This window comes from Acinonyx jubatus, chromosome D3 (assembly GCF_027475565.1).
Source record: "Acinonyx jubatus isolate Ajub_Pintada_27869175 chromosome D3, VMU_Ajub_asm_v1.0, whole genome shotgun sequence".
NCBI classification, from domain to species: domain Eukaryota; kingdom Metazoa; phylum Chordata; class Mammalia; order Carnivora; family Felidae; genus Acinonyx; species Acinonyx jubatus.
Genome location: NC_069392.1, coordinates 16,696,179 through 16,721,248, shown reverse-complemented (window position 1 = coordinate 16,721,248; position 25,070 = coordinate 16,696,179). Strand labels below are relative to the sequence as shown.

The window sequence follows — 25,070 nt, the reverse complement described above, 5'->3', positions numbered from 1 at the left end:
CCACCATCTTCCCCATGTAGCCTTCCAATGTCAGTTGTTGGATGCTTCATGTTTCCAGTTACTCAGGCCAAACCGTAGTAGTCATCCTTAGCTTCTGTCTCTTTCATGCGTATCAGGAAATCCTGTAGACTTTATCTTCAGAATACAACTAGAAATCTGATTATTTCTCACCACTACCATGACTTTCACTTGGTAATAGCCACCATATATTGTCGTTTGCCAGGGCTAGCTACTACAGTAGTCTGTTTTCTCTGCTTTTGCCATACCCCCTGTAATCTGTTCTCAGTATATCAGCCAGTCATCCCCTTTTTCCTCCACTGTTTAGAAAGTCAGATTTCTTAAAGTATAATTTACAAACAATAAAATTCACTTTTTAAGCATAGAGTTTTATGAATTTTGACAACACGTAGTCTTGTACCAACCACCATAATCAAGAAATAGAGGGAACATGAGTCAGGTTTCTACCTTAGTTGTTGCCTCCTAACTTTCTGTTTTGTTTTGTTTTGTTTTAATTTTTTTTTTTTGTTTATTTTTATTCTTGAGAGAGAGAGACAGAGTCTGAGTGGGGAGGGACAGAGAGAGAGAGGGAGCCAGAATCTGAAGCAGGATCCAGGCTCCGAGCTACCTGCACAGAGCCCGATGTAGGGCTTGAACTCATGAACCTGCAAAATCATGACCTGAGCCGAAGTCGGACACTCAACCGACTGAGCCACCCAGGCGCCCCAGTGTGTCTCCTAAATTTCTAATTGCCCAAATAAATGACTGTTTGCAGGAAGATAGAGGGAGGGAGAGAACACTTCAGTTGCCCCCCAAAAGTTCCCTCATGCTCTTTTGTAATCATTTTGTAATCAGTCCCTTCATGTGATCCCTGGTCCCTGGCAACAGGTTTCTTTCCTCTCTCTTTAGTTTTATGGTTTCTGGAATGTCTTATAAATGGAATCAGGTTTGTAGACTTTTTAGTCTGGCTTTCTTGACTTAGCATATATAGATCCATCAACGTTTCATGTGTTAGTAGTTTGTATTTCTTTATTGCCGAGTCTGCTCCACTGTGTAAAGGTTCCATAATTTGTTTATCCATTCACTAGTGGATGGACATTTAGATTGTCTCCCAGTTTTAACAGTTCTGGACAAAGTTGCTGTAAGCATTCACATTCAGGATTTTGTGTGGCTGTATATTTTTATTTCTCTTGGGTCATATGGTAACTTTTATATGAAACTGCTAAACTGTTGCTAAAGCGAGTACCATTTTGCATTCCCACTGGCAGTGTTTGCAGTTTCTGGTAGTAGCTCAGCTTCCTCAGAGCACTTGTTACGAACAATAACAAGTTGTAATCAACTTGTTTTTAATTTGAACCATTGCAAAAAATGTATAGTTGTATCTTGATAGAAGTTTTAATTTTCTTTTTTTAATGTTTCTTTTTGTTATTCAATTTTGAGAGAGAGGGAGAGAGAACGAGCAGGGGAGGGGCAGAGAGACAGGGAAAGAGAGAACCCCAAACAAATTCTGTGCTGTCAGTGCAGAGCCTGTCGTGGAGTTCAGTCCCATGAACCAAAATCATGATCGGAGCCCAGATCAAGAGTCAGATACATAACTAAGCCATCCAGGTGCCCCAAGTTTTAATTTTCACTTCCTTAATGACTAGTGGTGGTTGAGCATCTCTTTATTTATTTGCCATCTGTATCTCTTGGTGAAGTGTCTCTTCTGATCTTTTGCTCAATTTTTTGTATTGGGTTATCTGTTTTCTTACTGAATTGAGAGAGTCATTTATATATTGTGGTCAATCTTATCTTAATGTCCCTTATCTTATATGTATTTTGCAGAATTTTCTCCCAGTCCATTGCCTGACTTTTTATTTTCTTGACAGTGTCTTTCGAAGAGCAGTTTTTATTTTGATGAAGTCTGATTTATACCAAATTCTCTTTTATGATTTCTGTGTTTTGTGTCTTAAGAAACCTTTACCTAACCCAGTGTCCATGAAGGTTTTTCTCCTCTCTTTTCTTCTAGAAGCTTTGTGGATTTCAGTTTTACATTTAAGTTTATGGCTCATGTTGAGTTACTTTTTATATCCAGTATGAGGTTTTTGTTGGTTTGCATTTGGATGTCCAGAACACTTTGTTGAAAAAGACCGTTCCTTTCCACGTGGTATTTGTGTCTAAATATCAGTTGATCATAACTTTTCGATTTCTGGAATCTCTCTGTTCTGTAGAACAGTATGTATATTCTTCATCAGTATCACACAGTAAATAATGTAGTTTTAGAGTAAGTCTTGAAATCAGTTCATGTGAATCTTCCAACTTTTCTTCTCAAAATTGTTTTGGCTATTGTAGTTCCTTTGCTTCCATAAAAAGTTAGGGTTGGCTTGTTGATACCTATAGAAATTTTCTAATTATCAGTTTTATTGATTTCTGCTCTGTATTTTTTCCTTCCTTCTACTTGCTTTGCATTTCATTTTCTCTTTTTTTTCCTAGTTTCTGAAGGTGGAAGCTTAGGTCATTGATTTTTAAACCTTTTTCTTTTCTGATATAATAATTTAATGCTGTAGATTTCCCTCTATACACTGCTTTGGCTGCATTTTGCATATTTTAGTATTTTTTGTTTTCATCTTCATTCAGTTCAAGATACTTTCTAATATCCTGTGTGATCTCTCATTTTGACCTATGGATTATTTAGAAGTGTGTTGTTTATTTTTTTATTTTTTTATGTTTATTTTTGAGAGAGAGAGAGAGAACGTGAGTGGGGGAGAGGCAGAGAGAGAGGAAGACACAGAATCCAAAGGAGGCTCCAGGCTCTGAGCTGTTAGCACAGAGCCTGACATGAGGCTTGAACTCAGCCATGTGATCATGACCTGAGCCATAGTCAGACACATAACCAACTCAGCCACCCAGGCACCCCTAATTTCCAAATATTGGAAATGTCACAGATTTTCTGTGGGTGATTTCTTCTAATTTAATCCCATTGTAGTTGGAGAATATATTTTATAGGATTTCAGTTCTTTTAAATTGCTTTTATGGCTTAGCACGTAGCCTATCCAGGAAAATGGTCCGTGTGTGCTTTGTTTCTTGTTAGCACTCAGAACATGCATTTTGATCCATCGTACAACTTAATGATCAGGGCTGAGGTTGGGGAACAAGCAGAGTTGAGGATCGTGAAATGGTTTAGAGCATGACCTCTGGATCTGGAGGCAGACTGCCTGGATTGGCTTGCTTAGCTCTGCTTCCTCCTTAGGCAAATTAAAATTAGTTTGTCTCTCTGTGCTTCCATCTTTTCATCTCTAGAGCTGATAATAATAGTGCCTTCCTCAAATGGATGTTATGAACGTAAAATGAGTTGGATGTAAACAGCTAGTACAATGTCTAACACAGTAAGAGCCCCCAAAATATTTGCTGTTGTTATTGTTACTGTTATTATATGACAGCAGTGTAATTTCTTGGTCTCACAGACCTGTCAGATAGGGCCTTGTTTGGTTGCCTGGATACTTTGTAAAGCATTACTCCCCTTTTAAAAGTTTTTCTCATATTTATTATTTATGAGAAGCCAAATAACACTTATTTGAGGGTTTGTGTCATGTGTGTGTCGAGGAAAATGGAAAGTTTGGGAAATCTATATAACCCAAGCTTTTAAAACACTGTAATTTAAACTCTAAACAAGAATTTGACTCTTAATCAACAGTTTCCTCTGAAAATATTCTTACAAGTAGCAGAAATCTCCAATTATAAAAGAGTCCAGTACCCATTATAACTACTAACTAAAAATAGTCTTTCTTTGTGTGACTTTTAAATATTGACATTCATCTTATGAATGTCTCACTTTTTGTCAAGATTAATCAGAAAATTCATAACTGAATTAACCCAGGGCTTCTTGTTCTTGTTTCTGTTTCTAATAGTATATTTGTATTGTTCCCCCACCCCCACCCCCAGAGTCCTGGACAGTAGTTATTTGATCTGAATCTTTTTAGAGGAGCAGAAGTGGATTAATTCCAGCTAAAGACCTCAGTCACTGATTCTTTGCATGTGTCTCTGAAAACAAACAAACAAACAAACAGGGAATTAAATATTATTACTGAGGACAGAAGAGTCCTCTTTAGACCATGAGTTTTTGGAGTTACTTAGCACAGATTATTTTAGAGCTCCTGGCTCAAATAGTCTAGATTTGAATCCAGACTCTGTCACCTACTGATTTTGTACCATTGAACAAGTTCTTGAACACTTGTCTGTTCAGCAGTTTCATCCTTTTAATCTGGGGATAATAAAAGTTGCCTGTCTCATAGGGTGGTAATGAAAATTAAGTCATGAAATTAAAGTAGCGAATAATGATACTTGGCACACAGTAAATGCTTAACAGTTATCATTTTCTATTATTATTGCGGTTATTATTTGTGTTTAGTTTCTGAATCAAGAGTTAGAGACCAGGTTTTTACCAGGCTTGTGTTGGAAAAAAGATTCCTTCTTTTAGAGCGGAACTTCTCCAAGAGTGTGCTGTGGGACACAAAAGCTGCTCCAGAAAAAAAGGGGAGAAGTGGTATAAGTTTTGCCAGAAATATATAATGAGCTTCAGGAAGTTCTCTATTTAAAAAACAAAACAGTAGTCAAGTTTATTTCGTTTAGCTCAGCATTTAACAAACCTATTTGTCCATTACTACTTTTAGTCATGCCCATCAGTTTAAATTGCCTAAGAAACTTATGTCCCATAGAATCTGGGAAACACTATTTAAGAGGTTTGGTGTTGTTACTAATACTGAAGTTTGCCAGATATTTTCCTATTATCACCCTTATATTTGTCTTATGACATTAGCTCAGCGGTGACCAATTTTATTAAGGTTCTGGCTTACCATTCCTGTTCCTTCTGAATCACTAAATCCTCGTATAATCAAGGCAGTGGTGAAGTAGACAACTGCATTTCTCTTTCTACAAGGGGCTATGCTGTGCAGGCTCAGGAGTAGAAGTTGGGCTCCTGTCCAAATGAGGGTGGGATGGGGCTGAGGGGAACTTGGAATTCAAGTATGACCTTACAGTAGACATATGTTTATAATATTGGGAAAACAGCAACAAAGCTCTCTCTTTTTTTTTTTTAATGTTTATTTATTTTTGAGAGAGAGAGAGCACATGAGCATGGAAGGAGCAGAGAGAGGAGACACAGAGTCAGAACCAGGCTCCAGGTTCTGAGCTGTCAGCACAGAGCCCGCCATGGGGCTCGAACTCACAAACCGTGAAATCATGACCTGAGCCAAAGTCGGATGCTCAACTGACTGAGCCACCCAGATGCCCCAGCAGCAAAGCTGTTTTTATCAGAGTTGGAAGACTTGTGTATTACATGAATGTTGCACAATGAATTGCCTTTTACATTGAGTTGATAAATGTTGGCCATTTTTAACATGCTGTTGTAACTAGAACATTGTTTAGATTCTGAAGTCTCAGCACCGTTGGTCTTAGATTCCTTATAAAATCTATTGGAAATAGAGTAAAAGTAATGTTAAAACTTTCAGAACACTATAAGCTTTTACTTTGAAATCTGTTATTTGGAAACCTTACCCTTTACGACTGAATTGGAGGCAAAATTAATGAATTACCTCCAGTTTAGTTGTCAGACAAATTAATGATGTTTTCCTATTGTGGACTTTCATCCATGGCCAGTCCTGGCGTCTGGTACATTAAATGTAGGTATGCCTTTTCCTCATACTGTGTAGTAATAGCCAGCTGATGCAGGTAAAAATCCAGTTGAATAAATTGGGTGGGTTCAAGTTGAAATAGAACATTAGCACCTGAAAATGTGGTAGTACAGCTAGAAGTGAAAAAGGATTGAGGGACTAAGTAGCCAAAAGGTATACATATAAGTATATGGTTCTCTGTGGAAAAAATTGGGCCCTGGGGCTGATCTTGATTTGTCTGCTAGAAAATGACAAGTAATTGTATCTACAGTCAGTCCTTGAATATTTTCACTAATAGAGGGAAGCCTTTTCTTGGGAAATCCAAAATGGCAGCTATTCAGAGTAAACAGAGTACTTTAGAGCTTCTGTACCCAAACTGTCTGGATTTGAATCTGGACTCTGTCACTTAATACTTTGTAATCTAAGCAAGATATTTCATTTCTATATTCCTTAGATTCCTTATATGTAAATTAGAGATAATAAAAGTTAACTATTTCCTAGGGTGGTAATGAGGATTAAATAACTATTACTCAGAATGAGCCAAATCTTTGGTAAATGTTAGCTCTTACCCCTGTAGAATTATTAAAATAAATTTTCTTACTTTTCCCTTTTCATCATCTCTTAGCTGAAGAATATGTGATTCCCATTGAACAGTACACTTATGTTATTAACATTCCATCTACCAGATCACTTCATTGAGAGCTTAACTCTATGAGATAGATGGTGTTATTATCACCCTCATTTTACAGACGACAACATTGAAGAGTAGAGAGGTTAAGTAACTTGCCCAAGGTTGCAGTTGGTAAAGGACAGGGTCAGGTTTTGAACCCAGGACATCTGACTACAGAGCCTTTTGTCTTAACTGTAACAATCTCACAGTGCACTTCTCTGTACGCTCCATGTTTCATTGACCCAGCTCTCATAACTTTATTAGGTGTTTATCCTCCTCAATTTCTGCATTTCCATCTTCTTACCATTTTATATTTCATCTTTTCTGCTTAAAATACCTCCATTTTTCAACCAGTCTTCTAGGAATCCTTCCCCAGTTCACCTCCCCCAACTCTTGATATCTTTCTTTGGCATCTTTACCTGGCTGATTTCCACAGCACTTAGATACTCATTATTCTTTGAAGGGAATTCAAGTGTCCCTTTTTATATATTAATTCAGTATGAAGAGTTTCTAACATGAATTTTATAAAAGTACATGATTAATTTGAATTGAAGGAAACTTCTGCTTAAGATACTTCCAAGCCTACTCTTTTCTTTGAACCTGTTGTACTTTGTTCACTTCATACTGAATAACTAACTCTAGAAAATCACCTGTAATCTCTCCTAAATCAGCCTTCATCCTCATCTGCTTTTATGAGAGGTAATAACAGGGGTAATGGTTAGAACTGTGGACCTTTGGAGCCATACTGTATTCACATCCTGTTTCTGCCACTTTTTTTTTTTTATGTTTAGTTTTGAGAGAGAGAGAGACAAAACGTGAGTGGGGGAGGGACAAAGAGAGAGGGAGACAGAATCTGAAGCAGGCCGTAGGCTCTGAACTGTCAGTGCACAGGGCTTGAACTCGTGAACCACGAGATCATGACCTGAGCCAAAGTCGGACCCTTAGCTGACTGAGCCACCTAGGCGCCCCCTGAAGCTTTCTCTAGGACTTGGGGCAAATTCGTTAGCATCTGTCTCACAGCCCCAGTTTGCTCAGTACATATGCTCAGCCTTTAATGTGATCTTTTTTCTCCGCTCTAAGTTCTCCCCGTAGTAATTCCTAATTTCCATTGTGCACTGTTCAGGATAATTGAAACCAAAGATTAAATACTGAGTGAAAACGTTTTGCCATCAAAAAAAGTGAATCCAGTCCAGTACAGAGTCTAGGCTCTAGGAGATGAGATTTGAAGTAGAGGAAATGGATTGGGGCTTTTGAAGACAAAAGATAGTAGAGTACCATGTTAGAAATTGGAGTGTCTAGGTATTGTAGGTTGCTGGGGCTTGTTGATGAATGAGGTAGGCATGGGGCCAGGAGACGGTCTGTGTCGAGGTTCTTCTGCCTTGGTTTGTGACTTCTGCCTCTGGTACTGATATGTGAGGTACCTGGACCTGGATTTTGGTGCCCAGTCCGGTGTCTCCAATGTCAGGCTAAGTGGTCAGGTCACTGTCACATTATAGAAATTTTCACTCTTGTCTCTTCTTCATTCCCTTTGCCCAGTGTGTCACCAGATCTCCTTGGTATTTCTTTCAAAATATAGTTTGTAACTGTTTACTTCCTCCATTTCTACTTCTTATTAATCTGGGCTATAGGCCTGGATTCTTTTTTTTTTTTTTTTCTTTAAAAAAAATTTTTTTTTAACATTTATTAATTTTTGAGAGACTGAGCATGAGCAGTGGAAGGGCAGAGAGAGAGGGAAACACAATCTGAAGCAGGCTCCAGGCTCTGAGCTGTTAGCACAGAGCCCAATGCAGGGGCTCGAACCCACGAACCATGAGATCATGACCTGAGCCGAAGTCAGATGCTTAACCAACTGAGCCACCCACGTGCCCCTAGGCCTAGATTCTTGTAAGAGTTTTAGTTCGTCTCCTTCATTCCAGTCTCATCTCTTCTGCCCCTTCCATCTACACTGGATATTTCTGTCTAGTTGATTTTCCAGAAATATTATTGTGTCATTTTTATGATTTTACTTCATTGATAATGGTAGTATTTCTAGATGAGATTAAAATTTCAGCAGATAAAATTCTACTGACAAACCTAGAATCTAAGTATACCATATTTTAACCTAATCACTAGATAGAAACTCATCTTCCAGTTAATCTCTTTGGAATTTCACTCTTCTGTGAGAGAAGATACTTGCTCCTAATGATACTATTCTCCCTGTGTACCTATGTCCTCTTCCCAGAGTTTGACTTTAGTAACAGAGATGTTCCTTTTGTGTTACTAAATATAATGACTGTACAATAGATTTAAGGTTTGTTTGTGTGATTGTTTATTTTGAGAGAGAGTGCACACACATGGGCACACAAAAGTAAGGGAGGGACAGAGACTGGGAGAGAGAATCTCAAGCCGGCTCCTTGGTGTCAGCACACACCCCAAAGTGGGGTTCCATCCAGTGAGCCATGAGATATGACCTGAGCTGAAACTGAGAGTCAGATGTTTAACCAACTGAGCTACCTCCATGCCCCTTGACTGCCCGATAGATTTAAGGTAGTATCATATAGGAGGACATACTATGGGAAAGGGACTGGGGGTCTGTTTACTCTTTAATGTTTGTTCAGCCCCATCTACAAATAAACTGTCTATGTTAAAAATCTATTACAGTAGCTACTTAAAAATTTTTAAGCTGTCTTTTCAAATGAATCACAGTATGAGACTTTGCTGCCATTTCCAGTGTGAAAAGGGGTCAATAACCAGAAAAATAACATCTAGTAGCATTTAGTGCTGAATCAAGATCTCAACTGATGTGATTACATGATTAAATAAGACTTAAAATATATATGTAATTGTAACGTTGGTGCTTTAATTTTAAATTTATTTATGTATGTATATATGTATGTATGTATGTGAGAAAGAGCGTGAGCATGTGCAAGCTGGGGAGAGGGGCAGAGGGAGAGAAAGAGAGAGAGAGGGAGAGAATTTCAAGCAGGCTCCAAGCTCAGCATGGAGACCAACTTGGGGCTCAATCTCACAACCCTGGGATCATGACCTGAGTCAAAATCAAGAATCAGGGGCACCTGGGTGGCTCAGTCGGTTAAGTGTCCGACTTCGGCTCAGGTCATGATCTCACGGTCCGTGAGTTCGAGCCCCGTGTCAGGCTCTGTGCTGACAGCTCAGAGCCTGAAGCCTGTTTCAGATTCTGTGTCTCCCTCTCTCTGACCCTCCCCCATTCATGCTCTGTCTCTCTCTGTCTCAAAAATAAATAAACGTTAAAAAAAATTTTTTTAAAAAAAGAATCACTCAGCCAGGCCACCCGGGAGCCTCATGATGTTGGTGCTTTTATTTAAAAAAAAAAATTTTTTTTTTTTTGCAACGTTTATTTATTTTTGGGACAGAGAGAGACAGAGCATGAACGGGGGAGGGGCAGAGAGAGAGGGAGACACAGAATCGGAAACAGGCTCCAGGCTCTGAGCCATCAGCCCAGAGCCTGACGCGGGGCTCGAACTCACGGACCGCGAGATCGTAACCTGGCTGAAGTCGGACGCTTAACGGACTGCGCCACCCAGGCGCCCCAAGGTGCTTTTAAAAGTTTAAGAAAACCTTTGTCTTTAAATTTGGCTTTTTGAAAATAAATTCTACCATAGATGGGATGTTACGTTTAACTGAAGGATATAAGCTTTTAGCATATGGTTAAAAATAAATGAAAAAATGTAGCCTATTCAGAAATCACAAGCACTTTCTTTTCTTAGCATATCCTCCTAAGATCCTAAACGCAGTTTTTATTTTTTATTTTTTTAATGTTTGTTTATTTATTTTGAGAGAGCTTGCGTGTAGGAGTGGGGGGAGGGGCAGAGAGAGGAGAAAGGGAATCCCAGGCAGGCTTCCACTGCACTGTCAGCACAGAGCCTGACACACGGCTCGATCTCACAAACCGAGATCATGACCTGAGCCGAAGTCAGCGGTTGGGCACTTAACCAACTGAGCCACCCAGGCACCCCTAAATACAGTTTTTTAAAATGTTAGTGTCATGGGGCGCCTGGGTGGCTCAGTCGGTGAAGCATCTGACTTTGGCTCAGGTCATGATCACAGCTTGTCAGTTCGAGCCCTGTGTCAGGCTCTGAGCTGTCAGCATAGAGCCTGGAGCCTGCTTCAGATTCTGTGTCTCCCTCTCTATCTTCTCCTCCCCCATTCGTGCTCTGTCTCCCTCTCAAAAATAAATAAACATTAAAAAATTAAAAAAAATTGTCATAAATGCAAAAATGTGAAATAGTCCCATTTTAAATAAAAGTGGTATTATGTGATATATTGGTCTTTAGCCTGCTTCCTCCTGTAACGGTTTTTCCATGCTATTCTTTTAAAATTTCTTCATAGTGGAGTGAAGTATACAAAATACAATGACTATAGCAAAAGGAAAAAGGTTGATTAACCTCACTGTGTTTCAGTTACTTCATCTGCAAAAGCATTTTATGCACTACTTGACACACTACTCAACAGAAGATTGTTATTGTTTCGAGGAGGAGGGAGCCATCAGCCTATAGAGATGGTAACTGAACACATGACAGTAGACAGTGCCACACAAAGACAATGCGTGGAGTAAGAAGTGAGGGGGCACTGATGACAGAAGCCATGATGAGCAGAGGAGAAGGAGACTAAGAAGTTTTAGGAGCCAGAGGGATAGGAGGAAGTCCAGAAGAAAATCGTGGATGCTGGGACAAAATTGTTTTAAGAAAGAAAGTGATCACTGTTTTCAGATCCTGCAAGGAGCCAGAGAGAGCATGTCAAGTAAGATACTGACTAAAGTTTATTGGATAAAACAACAAGATTGTTGCTGATCTTGGGGAGAGGGAGAGCATGTTCCATGGAGTACTGAGGGCAGAAGCCAGATTGTGTCAAGAAGACACTAGCAGAGGGGCACCTGGGTAGCTCAGGTGGTTAAGCATCTGACTCTTGGTTTTGGCTCAGGTCACGTTCTCGAGGTTTGCAGGTTTGAGCCCCGTGTCAGTCTCTGAGCACAGAGCCTGCCTGGGATTCTCTCTCTGCCCCTCTTCTGCTCGTTCTCTCTCTCCCTATCTCTCCCTCCCCTGCTCGTGCTCTCTCTCTCTCTAAATAAATAAATAAACCAAAACAAACAAACAAACAAACAAACAAAAAACAAAAACCCTAGCAGAGACAGCAGTCCACCCCTGAGTCCCTAGAAGGTTTGACCTGGCCTGTTTCACCTTTCTGGTCTTTTTTCTTTTCACTACCTCGTACCAGTGCCCCCACACCACCCCCCACCCCAGCAGATACTCTTGTGGGAGTGCATTGTAGCTCTTGCTCTCTCTCTCCCACCCATGCGTGCTCCCTCACCTCTCTTTCTAGCCTAGCTGAGCTACTGGACTGTTGGTCATCTCTCAGTAGACCGTACTCTCACACAGGCCTCCAAGCTGAGCTTCTACACTGATCCATAGTATGGCTTAATTTGATAACCTTTTTACTTTTCTGTTCCTCATCAGACAGTTCTCAATGGGTGATATGGGGCTGGGTCTTTATCTCGGAGTGCCGCACTTATGAGAGTACTAATTTAAATAGTCCTGCATGCATTGATGCGTAAGATAGGATGGAGCAGTGACAGAAGCAGTTATTACCGTTAGAGCCTGTAACAGACATTACATTTTGCAAGATAATGGGGAGATGTGTTTGGTTTTAGATGTGTTGAATTTGAGGTGATGCAAGTACCCCCATGGGCATTGGAGAGTTCTTACTGAAATTCGGTCTGTCTTAGAAATCCCCTTGTTCTGGGACATTCCTTTTGAACTTCTCTAGTTTAGCTTGATAGAAGTAAAGGAGGCACTGTGACTTAGGTTGTCAGGCTTCTTTTTGCTTGTCCACAGAAGTAGATCTGTCATGAGGAGAGGTTAGCTACCAGGAAATGACTAAATGTCAACCTGTAGCATCCAGTTTTATAAGTCATTGGAAAATCTTCTTAAAGTCCAAATTTTGGAATTGTGTGAATGCTTTCAAGACTTTGTTTACAGAATTATACATAAAGCTATTATATTGTCAGCATTAAATGGCAAAGAATAATCTTTTAATGAGACTCATGAAGTGAAAATCAATTTGCTGAATGTTTTTAAGAACAGTGTTTAAAAAATCCCCTTCTTGTTTTTTTTTAATTTTACTGTAAAATAAATGTAAACATAAAAGCTAAACTGCTAACTTTTTAAAAGTTTATTTATTTTGAGAGAGCAAGCATGAGCAGGGGAGGGGTAGAGACAGTGGGAGAGAGAGAATGTCAGGCTGTCAGCGCAGAGCCCGACATGGGGTTCAAACTCAAGAACCATGAGATGATGACCTGAATGAAATCAAGAGTCAGACACTTAACAACTGAGCCACCCAGGCGCCCCCAGTTTAACCATTTGTAAGTGTACAGTTCAGTGGCATTAAGTCCACTTACATAGGTTGGGCAACCATCACCTCTGTCCGTTTCTGGACCTTTTCATCATCCCAAACAGAATTCTGTACCCATTAAATAAGAATTCCCCATTTCACCTCCTTCTAGTCCTGGTAACCTCTATTTGACTTTCTCTATGAATTTACCTGTTCTAGGGCCCTCATATGAGTGGAATCAAACACTATTTGTCCTTTTCTGTTGGACTTATTTCACTTAACGTAATGTTTCCAGAGTTCATCTGTGTTGTAGCACATATCAGCATTTCCTTCCTTTTTTAAGGCTGAGTAATACTCAGTTGTATGCATACACCACATTTTGTGTATCCATTCATTCATTGATGGACACTTTGGTTGCTTCCACCTTTAGGCTGTTGTGAATTGTGTTGCTGTGAACATGTGTACAAGTAAGTATCTCTCGAGTCCCTGCTTTCAGTTGTTTGGGGTATATACATAGGCTTTACTAAGTTTTGTGGGCACATATCCTGAGAAAGTATTTAGACATTCAGGAGCAGTTTCTTTATGAAATACTAATCTTGACCAGCATGTTAACACACAAATTTTTGTAAGTTTTTAAGGAAATTTATTTAGTTCAAGTTCTAAAGCAATCTTGGCTTGGCTAGTGATACAAAAATGTCTTCAAAAGCTGCATTATAATTTTCTTTTTTGAAAATGAGTCCCTTGGTCAAATGGAAATGCATAAACCACTTTATTCCAGCTTGTTTCTGTCTACTTTGAGAAAACCAGTTGCCTAGGTTTTTCCCTTGCCTTAAAAATGTATGTTACAGCCAGTACAGGGCTATTTCTGGCTGCTGGTGTTTTAACACAAGAGTCACAATTATGTTGCTGGGTGGGTGCTCAAATCACCAAAAAATGCACATGCTTTTGAAATTGTAATATGAGGATCTGTCTAAAAGAGTAATTCATAGGAAAGAATGGAAGCATCTTACCATGGAATCCTTCAGTGTGGGGTCTTCTTTCTGTTTCACTGGAACCCTGTAAACCCTCTCTTACCTATTGTAGGCAATAAAATGTGTCTGAAAACAAAATGACTACAGATCATCTTTACTGCCTTAGAGACTAATACCTTTCTTTCATAGGAATATGCTCAGTCCTCAGATTTTGCATCTCTGATGGAAATAATTTTTCACCGTGCTAGCTGGGTAAAATAAAATAGTAACATATGGTGCATCTCATATATGTTTTTTTCCATAAAGTATTTGGTGCTAATGAAGAGATAGGAAGAATGAAAATTCTTCATTTCTAATCCAAAAATATTTTGATATTGGAAATCCACCCATATTCATGGTATGACTCAGAGATGTTCGTGACTCTTGCTAGACTACACACACACACACACACACACACACACACACACACACACACACACACACCCCTCTTTGTGCAAAACAGGAAATAGTGCCTCCCTGACCGGATGGGCTTGGCTCAAAAATTGTCACCTTTGTGAAAAGAAAAGGTGTCCCTCCCACCAGGTGGCTGCATCCATCCTGTAGGACTCAAGGTTCTGCTCATCAAGCTTTGTGCCCGAAGTCCTGCTGCATCCTCCGGGAGGGAAGGGTAGGATGTATTTCAACATTCATTGGCCCTCTTAGTTGGGTGGCCTTATTCAGTAACAACAATATACAATAAGGGTGAGCAAGCTTTTTCCATATAGGACCAGTTAGTAAATATTTTGGGCTATGTGAGCCATGTGGAGACTGTCACAACTCTACTGCTCCGCCAGTGAAGCACCAGAGCAGCTATAAACGATACCTGAATGAATGAGCTTGGCTGTGTTTACTGGAATAGCAGTAGGCCATAGTTTGCCCCCTCCAGTACGTGGCAACCCATAGCACCTCCCATAGCACTTTATTTCTCTATTAGAATATTACATTCTGTCACCTTGTACGATGTGTCTTTCTTACTAGATCGTCACTTTCTTAAGTGACTGTCTTACTTTGTGTCTTGGACATAAAGATTAAATTTAACTTATTAAAATTTTATTTAATAAGATTATCTATTCCATTATTAAGCATAGGATACATATTTGGTTTTTTTCCTTAAAATAATGGAAAAATGTGGAAGGGAATTGTGGATACTATAATGTTAGATATTTTAGATAAAAATACAAATGAAATCCTCTTTGAACATACTCTACCTTAAAGGGAAAGCTAGTATTGCTGAGGCCTGGAATGTAAGTCATGTTGTGCATATCCTATTTAAAGCCAAAAATCTTGCATAGCAAAATAATTTTAACTACTTCTTGGTGTTTTGTGATTTTAGAAGTTCATATGAGAAAATGCTAGGAATTTGTATAGCCAGGACCTGTGGGTGAGTGTATAAGGCAGCTGTTCTCAAAGTGTGGCCCACGAATCCCTCAGGGTTCCTCAGACCCTTGTAGGGGGGCTACCATTAAAGTTATTTGTCTTTTTCATTTGATATTTTTTCCTTGTCTTTTTCATTTTGACATTTTTTCCTTATGGTGAAAAGCAGTGGTGGGTAAAAAAACCAAAAAACTCTGCTGTGCGACATGAATCAAGGCAGTGGCACCAAACTGTACTAGTAATCATAATGTTCTTCACCACCGTGCACACACCGTTCATTTATTTATTTTTATTTTAGGGGACACCTGGGTGGCTCAGTCGGTTAAACCTCTGATTCTTGGTTTCAGCTCAGGTCATGATCTCATGGTTTGTGGGTTCAAGCCCCGCGTCAGGGCTCCATACCGATGGTGTGGAGCCTGCTTTCTCTCCCCCTCTCTCTCTGCCCCTCCCCTGCTCTTACTCTGTCTCTTTCTCAAAATAAATAAATAAATAAATAAATAAATAAATAAATAATTTTTTAAATGTTTATTTTTGAGAAAGTGCAAGTTGGGGAGGGACAGAGAGAGGGGGACAGAAGATATGAAGCAGGCTTTGCACTGACAGCAGCCAGCTCAATGTGGAGCTTGAACTCACAGGCTGTGAGATCATGACCCAAGCCGAAGTTGGATGCTCAACCGACTGAGCCACCCACATGCCCCTCACACACTGCACTGTTTTGTTTTGTGTTTGTTTAAAAACAAAAAAACAAGTTTCCCTTAGGGTGAAGCAGTGAAAATTACTTTTATTAAATCTCAATCCTTGGGGCGCCTGGGTGGCTCAGTCGGTTAAGCGGCCGACTTCGGCTCAGGTCATGATCTCGCGGTCCGTGAGTTCGAGCCCCGCGTCGGGCTCTGTGCTGACCGCTCAGGGCCTGGAGCCTGTTTCGGATTCTGTGTCTCCCTCTTTCTGACCCTCCCCCGTTCATGCTCTGTCTCTCTCTGTCTCAAAAATAAAATAAACGTTAAAAAAAAAATTAAAAAAAAATCTCAATCCTTAAGAACACATTTTTAAATAATAAAATAGAAAGTTCTTAAGCATGTATGCTGTATACTAAGGTACCATTGGTTTTCTTGAAAAAATACTTGTGCAGTCATTTGAGATGGTAGCTGAACTAGCTACTTTTTTCTTGGAACACTGTTTTTACTTGAAGAATGACTAGTGGACAAACTAGAGTTATTCACACTTTGATGTTTGGCAATTTCTCAAAAATTAATGAAGTGAGCCTGTCATTTAAAAAAAATAAACAGTCGTTTTGCCAGTAATACAATTTGGGTTTTTTGGTTTGTTTGTTTGTTTTTAGAGTATTAGTTCTCAGTGATGAGAGATTGTTTGTTTGTTTGTTTGTTTATTTAAATATGAAATTTATTGTCAAATTGGTTTCCATACAACACCCAGTACTCATCCCAACAGGTGCCCTCCTCAATACCCATCACCCTCCCTCCCACCCCCGTCAACCCTCAGTTTGTTCTCAGTTTTTAAGAGTCTCTTATGTTTTGGCTCCCTCCCTCTCTAACCTCTTTTTTTTTCCCTTCCCCCCATTTCCCCCCCATGGTCTTCTGTTAAGTTTCTCAGGATCCACATAAGAGTGAAAACATATGGTATCTGTCTTTCTCTCTATGACTTATTTCACTTAGCAGAACACTCTCCAATTCCATCCACGTTGCTACAAAAGGCCATATTTCATTCTTTCTCATTGCCACGTAGTACTCCATTGTGTATATAAACCACAATTTCTTTATCCATTCATCAGTCGATGGACATTTAGGCTCTTTCCATAATTTGGCTATTGTTGAAAGTGCTGCTATAAACATTGGGGTACAAGTGCCCCTATGCATCAGCACTCCTGTATCCCTTGAGTAAATTCCTAGCCGTGCTATTGCTGGGTCATAGGGTCGATCTATTTTTAATTTTTTGAGGAACCTCCACACTGTTTACCAGTGATACAGTTTGAACTTTTAAGTGAAAATTAGAATTTTGGAAAACTGTATCTGTTATCATTAGTCTCAAGAATGATGTTAACAAATGTGGTTTTTCAGATACTGTGTAATGAAATGTGACCACATCTGGAAAAGCTGCATAACTCAGTGAACCAATATTTTCCAGATGACCAGTGTATGATGTTACAGAATCATTCATGGGTAAAGGATCCATTCAAAGTGTAGCATAATCCTTTGGATTTTAACATAATATATTTTTTAAAAAACTTTACCGATACGGTTTCAGATTTCACATTGAAAATAACCTTTAAGAAATTACCACTTGTTGAAGTGCAGTGTAGCATTAAAGAAGAGTCTCCTCAGTTACCTAAAAATGTTCTTATAATACCCCTCCCTTTTCCAGCTACCCGTATGCGTCAGGCCAGATTTCCTTCTCCGTAGCCTTCATAGTGTTCAACTAAAGCAACATATGGCAACAGACTGAATGCAGAAGCAGATATGAGAATCTGGTTGTCTTCCATTTAAGCCAGACATTAAAGAGGTGTGTAGAAATGTAAGAGAATGCCCCTTGTCTCACTAAATTCTTTTTTGTTTTGGAAAATAGTTCTTTTTCCTTTAAAAAAAAAATATGCTCATGTGTAATGGTTTTGTTACATTTAAATGAGTTAGTAAACCATTTTCATTTTTTCTCAGTTTTAATTTCCAGCAGCTGTTACCCATAGGAACAAAAGCTCTAAGGGGTCTTCCTTGTGTAAATAGTTTCAAGACCAAAAAGTTTGCAAAGTGCCAGTCTAGGGCACCAGACAGTGCTAGGTTGGAATATTAGTTGCTTGGTTTGTTGGGTGGACAAGAATGCTTTCATTGTATAGCTGGAAGGCTGACACATAGAACACATTATAGAACAGTACTCTCTGTGTCTCAGTTTGGCATGATTTTTAGCAGGATATGTGTTATAAGCACTTGCTGGTAAAGCAGCTAGAAATAGATGTTTGACTGTAGAGCAATTACTAAATAAAATCCAGCATGGTTCTAAAAATCTTAGGGTGTAGAATATAATCTTACTGTATATGAGAGAACTTTCTGGTAGCTTTCTGTCTCTATTAAGGTTTGGGGGAATATGGTAAAAGAATTAGGGGGTTTTGTAGTGACCATGTAAAATATCTCAACAGCTAACCTGTACTAATACATCACTTGGCAAAGTCTCCCGAGTCTTTCTTCAGTACATTTGGCCAACCTGATTTTGGCCTATCTGAAAGGCATGTATTTAGTTTCTTTTTGCATCTCAGTAGTAGTTCCTTTGTTTCAGTCTGTAGAGTAAGTTCCTGTCTTTAATGTGCATTGAGTCTCGGGAAAAGACACCTCACTAGGAGTAGGTCCTGAGAGATGATACACATCTGCTTTTGGCCGTGGGAGAGCCTGAAGTGTGGGAGATAGGAAGAGGCTGTGAAATAAGATTGTGGGCTTTGCTTTCCTAGAATTGGCCAGACTACCTACCCTTTTTCCCTGGAATACCTTTCCCTCTGCCTGCCTACTCTGGTCGTACCCCAGAAGCCCAGACCCCAGTCTCTGCAGTAAAATTCTTGGGTCTTCGCATACTTGTGAAGTGTTTCTGATTCTTTACTTCTCTTTGCGGGCAAAGAGAATAATAGAGGTATGGATGAGGCTCTCTTCTCCCTATCGTTATCAGCAGTTAAAACCTTTATTAAACAATCCGTTTGATAATGAAACAAAAGAGCTGTGGGTTAGACCCTAGAGCTGGCCAGTTTTTGTAAAAAATGACTCAAGAGAAGAATTTTCCCTTGGTTGATTAAACCAACCAATTATGGAATGAGTTAAGTCACGGGAATAAAAGGCACAGCTTAAGGAATATTATCAAGGATGTTACAATAGTTGTATGGTAACAGATGGTAGCTACACTTGTGGTGAACACAGCATAATGTATAAACTTGGGGAATCCCTATGTTGTACACCTGAAACTAACGTAATCTTGTGTGTCAACTATAGTCCAATGTAAAAAAATTGAATAACAGTTTTCAGTAGTCTGGAAACAGTGCTGCCTTTGTCAGCTCATTTGCCTATAAACATGCCAGTGATCGGCCAAACATATTTATATGGTAATATTTATCATTTTTGGAGGAAAAACAGTATAAAAACCTAGAGTCTTGAAAATAAAAATTAGCTGGGCCTTCAAGTTTGTCTAGGCCAAAAGAGGATTTTATAGAGACCAGGAAAATGTAAAAAGCTTGCCTAACGGAAGATCAAATGGCTAGTTATAGAATAATTAAAGATAGAAACTGGAGCTTCCTGACTCCCAGGTTTGTCATCAGATGATCACGTCAGTTTGAGAGATGATGGAGTAAGTCTGCCTATGTTCAGAACTGCACCCGGCTCCTCAGCTCAATGGTGACAATCACACACGTCCACAGTTTCCAAACCTCAAATTCTGAAAACCCAGAGTTTTTCTGTAATTCACATGGAAGCAAAACCTGACCCAAGCTGATGAAGCGGTTTCTAATCTTTATTTATCTTATTTAGTGTGGTTATTCATGTTTCACTACAGAAATATTAATATTTGATTACAGGGTACTTGCTGCTCTAGACCCCAGTGAGGGGGTTTTCTGCAACACATCTATCCTCAAGGTATTTTTTTGAATAAGGGGTTGTATACATGTAGGACTTAATGTCATAGAATGGTTGTGAAAATTCAGCGCTCAGTAAAACGTTAGATGTTGCTCTTACCACCAAGAAAATCCCAGAAGCCCAGTTTTGAACTATAACAGGGGCGTCTTCCTATACAAGTATACATCAGTGCAGTCATTAGAACTTTCTACATTGATGGAAATGTTCTTTATATGGCCATTCAGTAGAGTAGTCATCAACTATTGGATACTTGAAATTCAGCTAGTGTAACCAATGAACCAAATTTTTAATTTCATTTAAATTGCCACATGTGGCTGGTGGCTAAGTGGCCATTTTAGTGCTAGTGGCTGCTATATTGGACAGTGCAGTTCTGTATTTGAGTTCCCGTTCCGTTTATTCTTTACTTTGCTATTTTTGTAATTATCTTATTATCTCTTTGTATTGATTAAGTTACATGATCCAGCAGATTATTTATTGGCTAACACAGCTGGTATGAGAGGGAGAACTTATGTTTCTATGTCCATCCTGGGCTTATCATCAGGTAAATAGGTGCTTCTGTCTTCACGGCTTTTTAAAGACTTAATAGTAAAATGTACATGTTTCAACGTAAACTTGACACGGGCAACCTCTAATGAAATAAACTTCAATGATGCGTAACGCATAATGTATCTATGCCGAGAAGTCCCTAAACTCAGAGACTGTAAGTAGCAGAAGGTTTTCTGGTAAGTGTGGAAAAAGAAAAACTTCATTGTCAAGTTGTCTTAGGATAGCAGGATGTTCTAACATGTTCAGTGTTAGTGACAAAATGTGCTAGCATGTTCACATTTCTTAAGCAGATGTTATTTTGCAAAAATGATTTCCATACACATTTTAAATGTAATAGTATGTATAATATCAATGTTTTTGATAGGCTCTAGGCTAGACAAGAATTGTTTTTAAATTTTTAATGTTTTATTTTTGCGAGAGAGACCGACAGACGGGGGCTGGGGGGGGGGGGGTGCAGGGAGGAGGGGCAGAAAGAGAGAGAGGGAGACACAGAATCCGAAGCAGGCTCCAGTCTCTACGCTGTCAGCACAGAGCCAGACGTGGGGCTCGAACTCATGAACTGCGAGATCATGACCTGAGCTGAAGTCAGAGGCTTAACGGACTGAGCCATCCAGGCGCCCCAAGACAGGAGTTAGGGTGCATCGGCGAGAGTACAAGATGCAGCTCTTCCTAATATTTTTCACAGGATATTTGACTGTTCAGTATCATGATGTGGATGTTACCTTTACCTGTGGGATTCCATGGTTGCCTTTGAAAAAAGGGCAATGGAAACATTCCTGTCTTCACTAAATCTTAAACTGACGAAAAAGAACAGCATAGGCAGAGGCATCCTCATGTGTTTCTGTTGAGGTTAGAAACAACAAGCTACCCTCCTAATTCAGGAGGTCAAGTGAGGTGAAAAAGTGTGGTATGCTGTGGTTAATAACTCAGAAATGAGAATTTTTAGACAATGTGTATATGGTTAAAAGTTGTGTTTATTGAACCTAGGTGATTTCTCTTAAAAAAAAGAAAGAGTACAGTTTAAATTATCAGGTTTTCCATGTCTTAATTTTATAGCAAAAGGCCAATAAATTAAGGCAGTAGAAAAGAATAGCCCCTGTTACATAGTTGAGTTTGAAAAAAGAGCAAGTTACAGAAGGACACGAAGTGTGTATCCGTTTTTATGGTGTGTATACATTCTGCATACACACTTTATGTGGAAGGATACACATACCAACTTGTAAACAGTGTCTGCTCCTAGGGAATGGGCATGTGGACAAGGGGGAGGGGCAAGGCACTTGTACTTTTGCTTCTTACCTGTTGTTTGGATTTTTACAATGAACATGAATTATTTTTGTAATTTTTAAAAAATAAAATTGATACTATTTTTAAAATGCTAAAATTGGCTAAAATTAATTTTAAACCATATTCTGCATAATAAATTCTTTGTGTTAAAAAGCTTTTTGTAAAACTTCCAGGGCGCTTAGTCGGTTAAGGGTTGACTTCGGCTCGGGGCATCACCTTACGGTCGTGAGTTTGAGCCCCGCGTGTCAGCCCCACTGATAGCACAGAACGCACTTCAGATACCGTGTACCCCTTTCTCTCTGCCCCTACCCTGCTTGCATGCACGCACACTCTTTTTCTCTCAAAAATAAATAATTATTTTTTTTAAAAAAAGCTTTTTGTAAAACTTCCATAATGATAATTTGAGTTGAAAATATATGACATTGCAAAAAGTTTTATTATAGGGGTGCCTGGGTGGCTCAGTAGGTTCAGTGTCCGATTCTTGATTTCGGCTCAGGTCATGATCTCATGGTTGGTGAGGTAGAGCCCCATATTGGGCTCTGTACTGACAACGTGGAACCTGCTTGGGACTCTCTCTCACTCCCTCTCTCTCTCTGCCCCTCCTGCCCCCCCCCCCAATAAAATAAACAAAAAAAGTTTTATTACAAATTGTGGGCTAGATTTGGAGTCAGCTTTTACCAGATTTTCTTGTATAGATTTGAAAAATATAACTGTTCAGGCTAGAAGAAACCATTTCCTGAAATGCCGTGTTTCATTCTACAGTGGGTAGCAGGCTTATTGGCTGGTCAACCTGCTCAGCCTCTTCAGAAGGTCAAACCCTTGCCTTGAAAAAGACTGAAGAAGGTCAGTGACTACAAGATGGTCAGCCACACAGACAAGAACACAGCCCAGAGGATGTGTGGAAGACAAGAGCTGGTTTAATAACAGTTGAACCCCAGACTTCTAGAAGTCTTCAGTGATGAGTCTCTGGAGGGCCTCCATTGATGTGAGAGATGTAGCAAAAGGAATATACAGTCGTATGAGATCTTAAGACACTGAGTTTGGGAAGTTTAGACTCTAATCTACCTTTAGGTAATGACAATGTGCTTCAGAATACACAGGATACGAAAAAGCCAAGTCATCCAAGTAATACACCAGCAAAAGAAAGGTTTCTTAAAAGGAAAAAAAAAAAAAAAAGCTCCCTTTGTTTTTTATAGCTCTGGAGTTGGAAAAAATGTTTAAATTCTTTTAAAAATGCTTATACTAGCCTTTAATCATGTGAAAAGCTGCTTAAGCTCACTTTTAATCAATTTTAAATTTTAATTACGTCAGAAAATTAATGCAAATGAAAACCATATCGAGATACCAGTTTTCATGTTTCAGATTGGTAAAAATAAAAAGTCAAAAATTATACAACATTCACTGTTGACAAGGCTTTGGAAAAGAGGAACCCTAATCTGTTACTGGTGAGAATGCAAAATGATAGAACTTCTCTGGAGGGCAGTTTGGCAACATCTATCCAAATTGCAAATACATTTCCTCTGTGATCCAGCAGTCTCACTTTTAGGACCTTTGTTCTGCACAGACGTGTCATTTCATGTGTGCGTTGCAGGTATAATTTACAAGGCTCTTTATTACACAATTGTGGGTAACAATTTTTGGAAACAACCACAGTGTCCATCTAAAAGGGATTTTTTTTAAAAACAAAAACTGTTGTTTTTCAGTGTGTCCACACAATAGAAATCTATGTAGATGTTTAAAGAAAATAAAAATAAAGAAGAGAAACTCTGCACATACTGATATAGGAAGATCTCTAGGTTATGTTGTAAAAGGAGGGTGGGGGGAGTACAGAGTGTTGATCTTTTGTGTGAGAAATGGTGAGAAATAATATGTGTTGATACTATATGTTCTAGAACGCTATACAAGAAACCAGTAAAAGTGGTTATCTCAAGAGGACCTGGGGGGAACTAGATGGGAGTAAGACTTCCTGGTTGTATCCCTTTTGGTATATATAGTTTTGATTTTGGTACCATATGATAATCACTGAGACTTTATCTTTGGTACGGTAATGGTAGATATCTTGGCATATCTTAAATTGGGAGTGGATATTGTAAGCATCATGTGGTATACGGAGATGGGATTTTTACATTGATGTCATTTAACATCCTATGAGTGTTAACTAATAATAGCTGTGAACCTTCACATGTATTCTTTATGTTAAACTAGCAGGTCTCAGTTATGTTATTTTGTTAATGCTAATTTACACCTTTTTTTTTTTTTAACTTAAAGACAATAATGAAACGTAGTGAGATCGAACTCCACCATACTGTAAACTCCATGAGGACTTGCTGCCATGTGATTTAACTTTTTTTTTTTTTCTCATTTCTCTAGGGCCTATTCCCTGGTGGATTCCAGTCAAGTGTCTACATTTCTGATTTCCATTCTACTTATAGTCTATGGTAGTTTCAGGTAAGATGCTCTCAGGATGGGACAAATTTCAGTTGGAGGTGGAAGCAGCATTGTGCGGGAAGTATGAAAACTTGCTGCTCTGTGAAGGGAAACATGACTTTGACAAGAATCGAGTTAGAGTGGGATAATTCTGAAATTTATTCTTTGGTTGGCTGCCGGTAAAACACTTCATTTTAATGCAAACGTAAATATTGCTTGAAAATTAAAATTTAAAATTGCTTAAATTCTGGTTCTGAAAGTAATGACTCCCATAAATGTACTCATTGAAAAGATCAAGGAGAGAAGCCTTGACAACGATTCTACCGTCTCAAAGGGAACAGCAAGTTTTTCTTAATACAAAGGCATTGACTTAGGTTGAGCCACATTGAGCAATTGCCAATGATTTCATATGGTTCAGCCTACTATTATTAGGATCGTGCCCAGTATCATTCCCCAAGTATTCTGTCTACTGACTTTGGAAATGCTGAGACTGGATCCTCTTGAAATTCCTGTCCTAAGCAGGCAGCCATAGGAATACAAAGGAAAGTCAGGAAGCTAGATACTCCCTTCTTTTCACACTCCTTACTTGAGGGAGGAGCTTTAGTGGTTATATAACACAGATGTCTTGTGGCTTATATATTTACAGATGGAGGCTGTATGATAATTTTTAAATTGAGAACTTGAAAGGGGGTGACTGATAAATAATCAGGCATAAGAATTTTGAACTGTCCAGTATTATATCTGGATTTGGATGAGTACTTGGTAAAATCAGACCTCCAGGCTTTATCCCAATACTGGGTAGAACAAGTAAAATACATTGATAATTCCAGTATCAGCTGATGAAAGTTTTAATCATTGAGATTTCTGCCGAGAGCTCTAGGTTCATAACCACTCTGAGAAGGCCTTAATCAAGCCAGAGCAATTTAGAACCTTATCAACATAATCTTGATATTTTGTTATCTGTCCTTTGGATGAGTTTCTGATTTTTTCTCTTTGAGTATATCATGTATCAATATTTCAAAAAACTTTGTAATTAAAACCAAAATCTTTTAGACTCAAAATTCGAATACTTACTTTCATCAGTAGAAATGACTTTTTGTTTGGCGTGTATTTATATACGGTGTACATTTTTGTAATTTAACTCATTTATATT

At 38.9% G+C, this 25,070-nt stretch overlaps 1 protein-coding gene across 2 annotated transcripts in view; it reads left to right on the top strand.

Annotated features, from left to right (window-relative positions):
- SPPL3 (signal peptide peptidase like 3) overlaps nt 1-25,070 on the top strand; it is a 138,012-nt gene that overhangs the window by 63,914 nt on the left and 49,028 nt on the right. Inside the window, exon 2 of one of the 2 annotated variants that reach the window (XM_027043980.2) lies at nt 23,861-23,938. In XM_027043980.2, coding sequence (XP_026899781.1) covers nt 23,861-23,938 — 78 coding nt within the window. Of the gene's footprint in view, nt 1-23,854; nt 23,939-25,070 lie in introns of those variants that run through there. The other variant, XM_027043981.2, reaches the window with a different exon arrangement.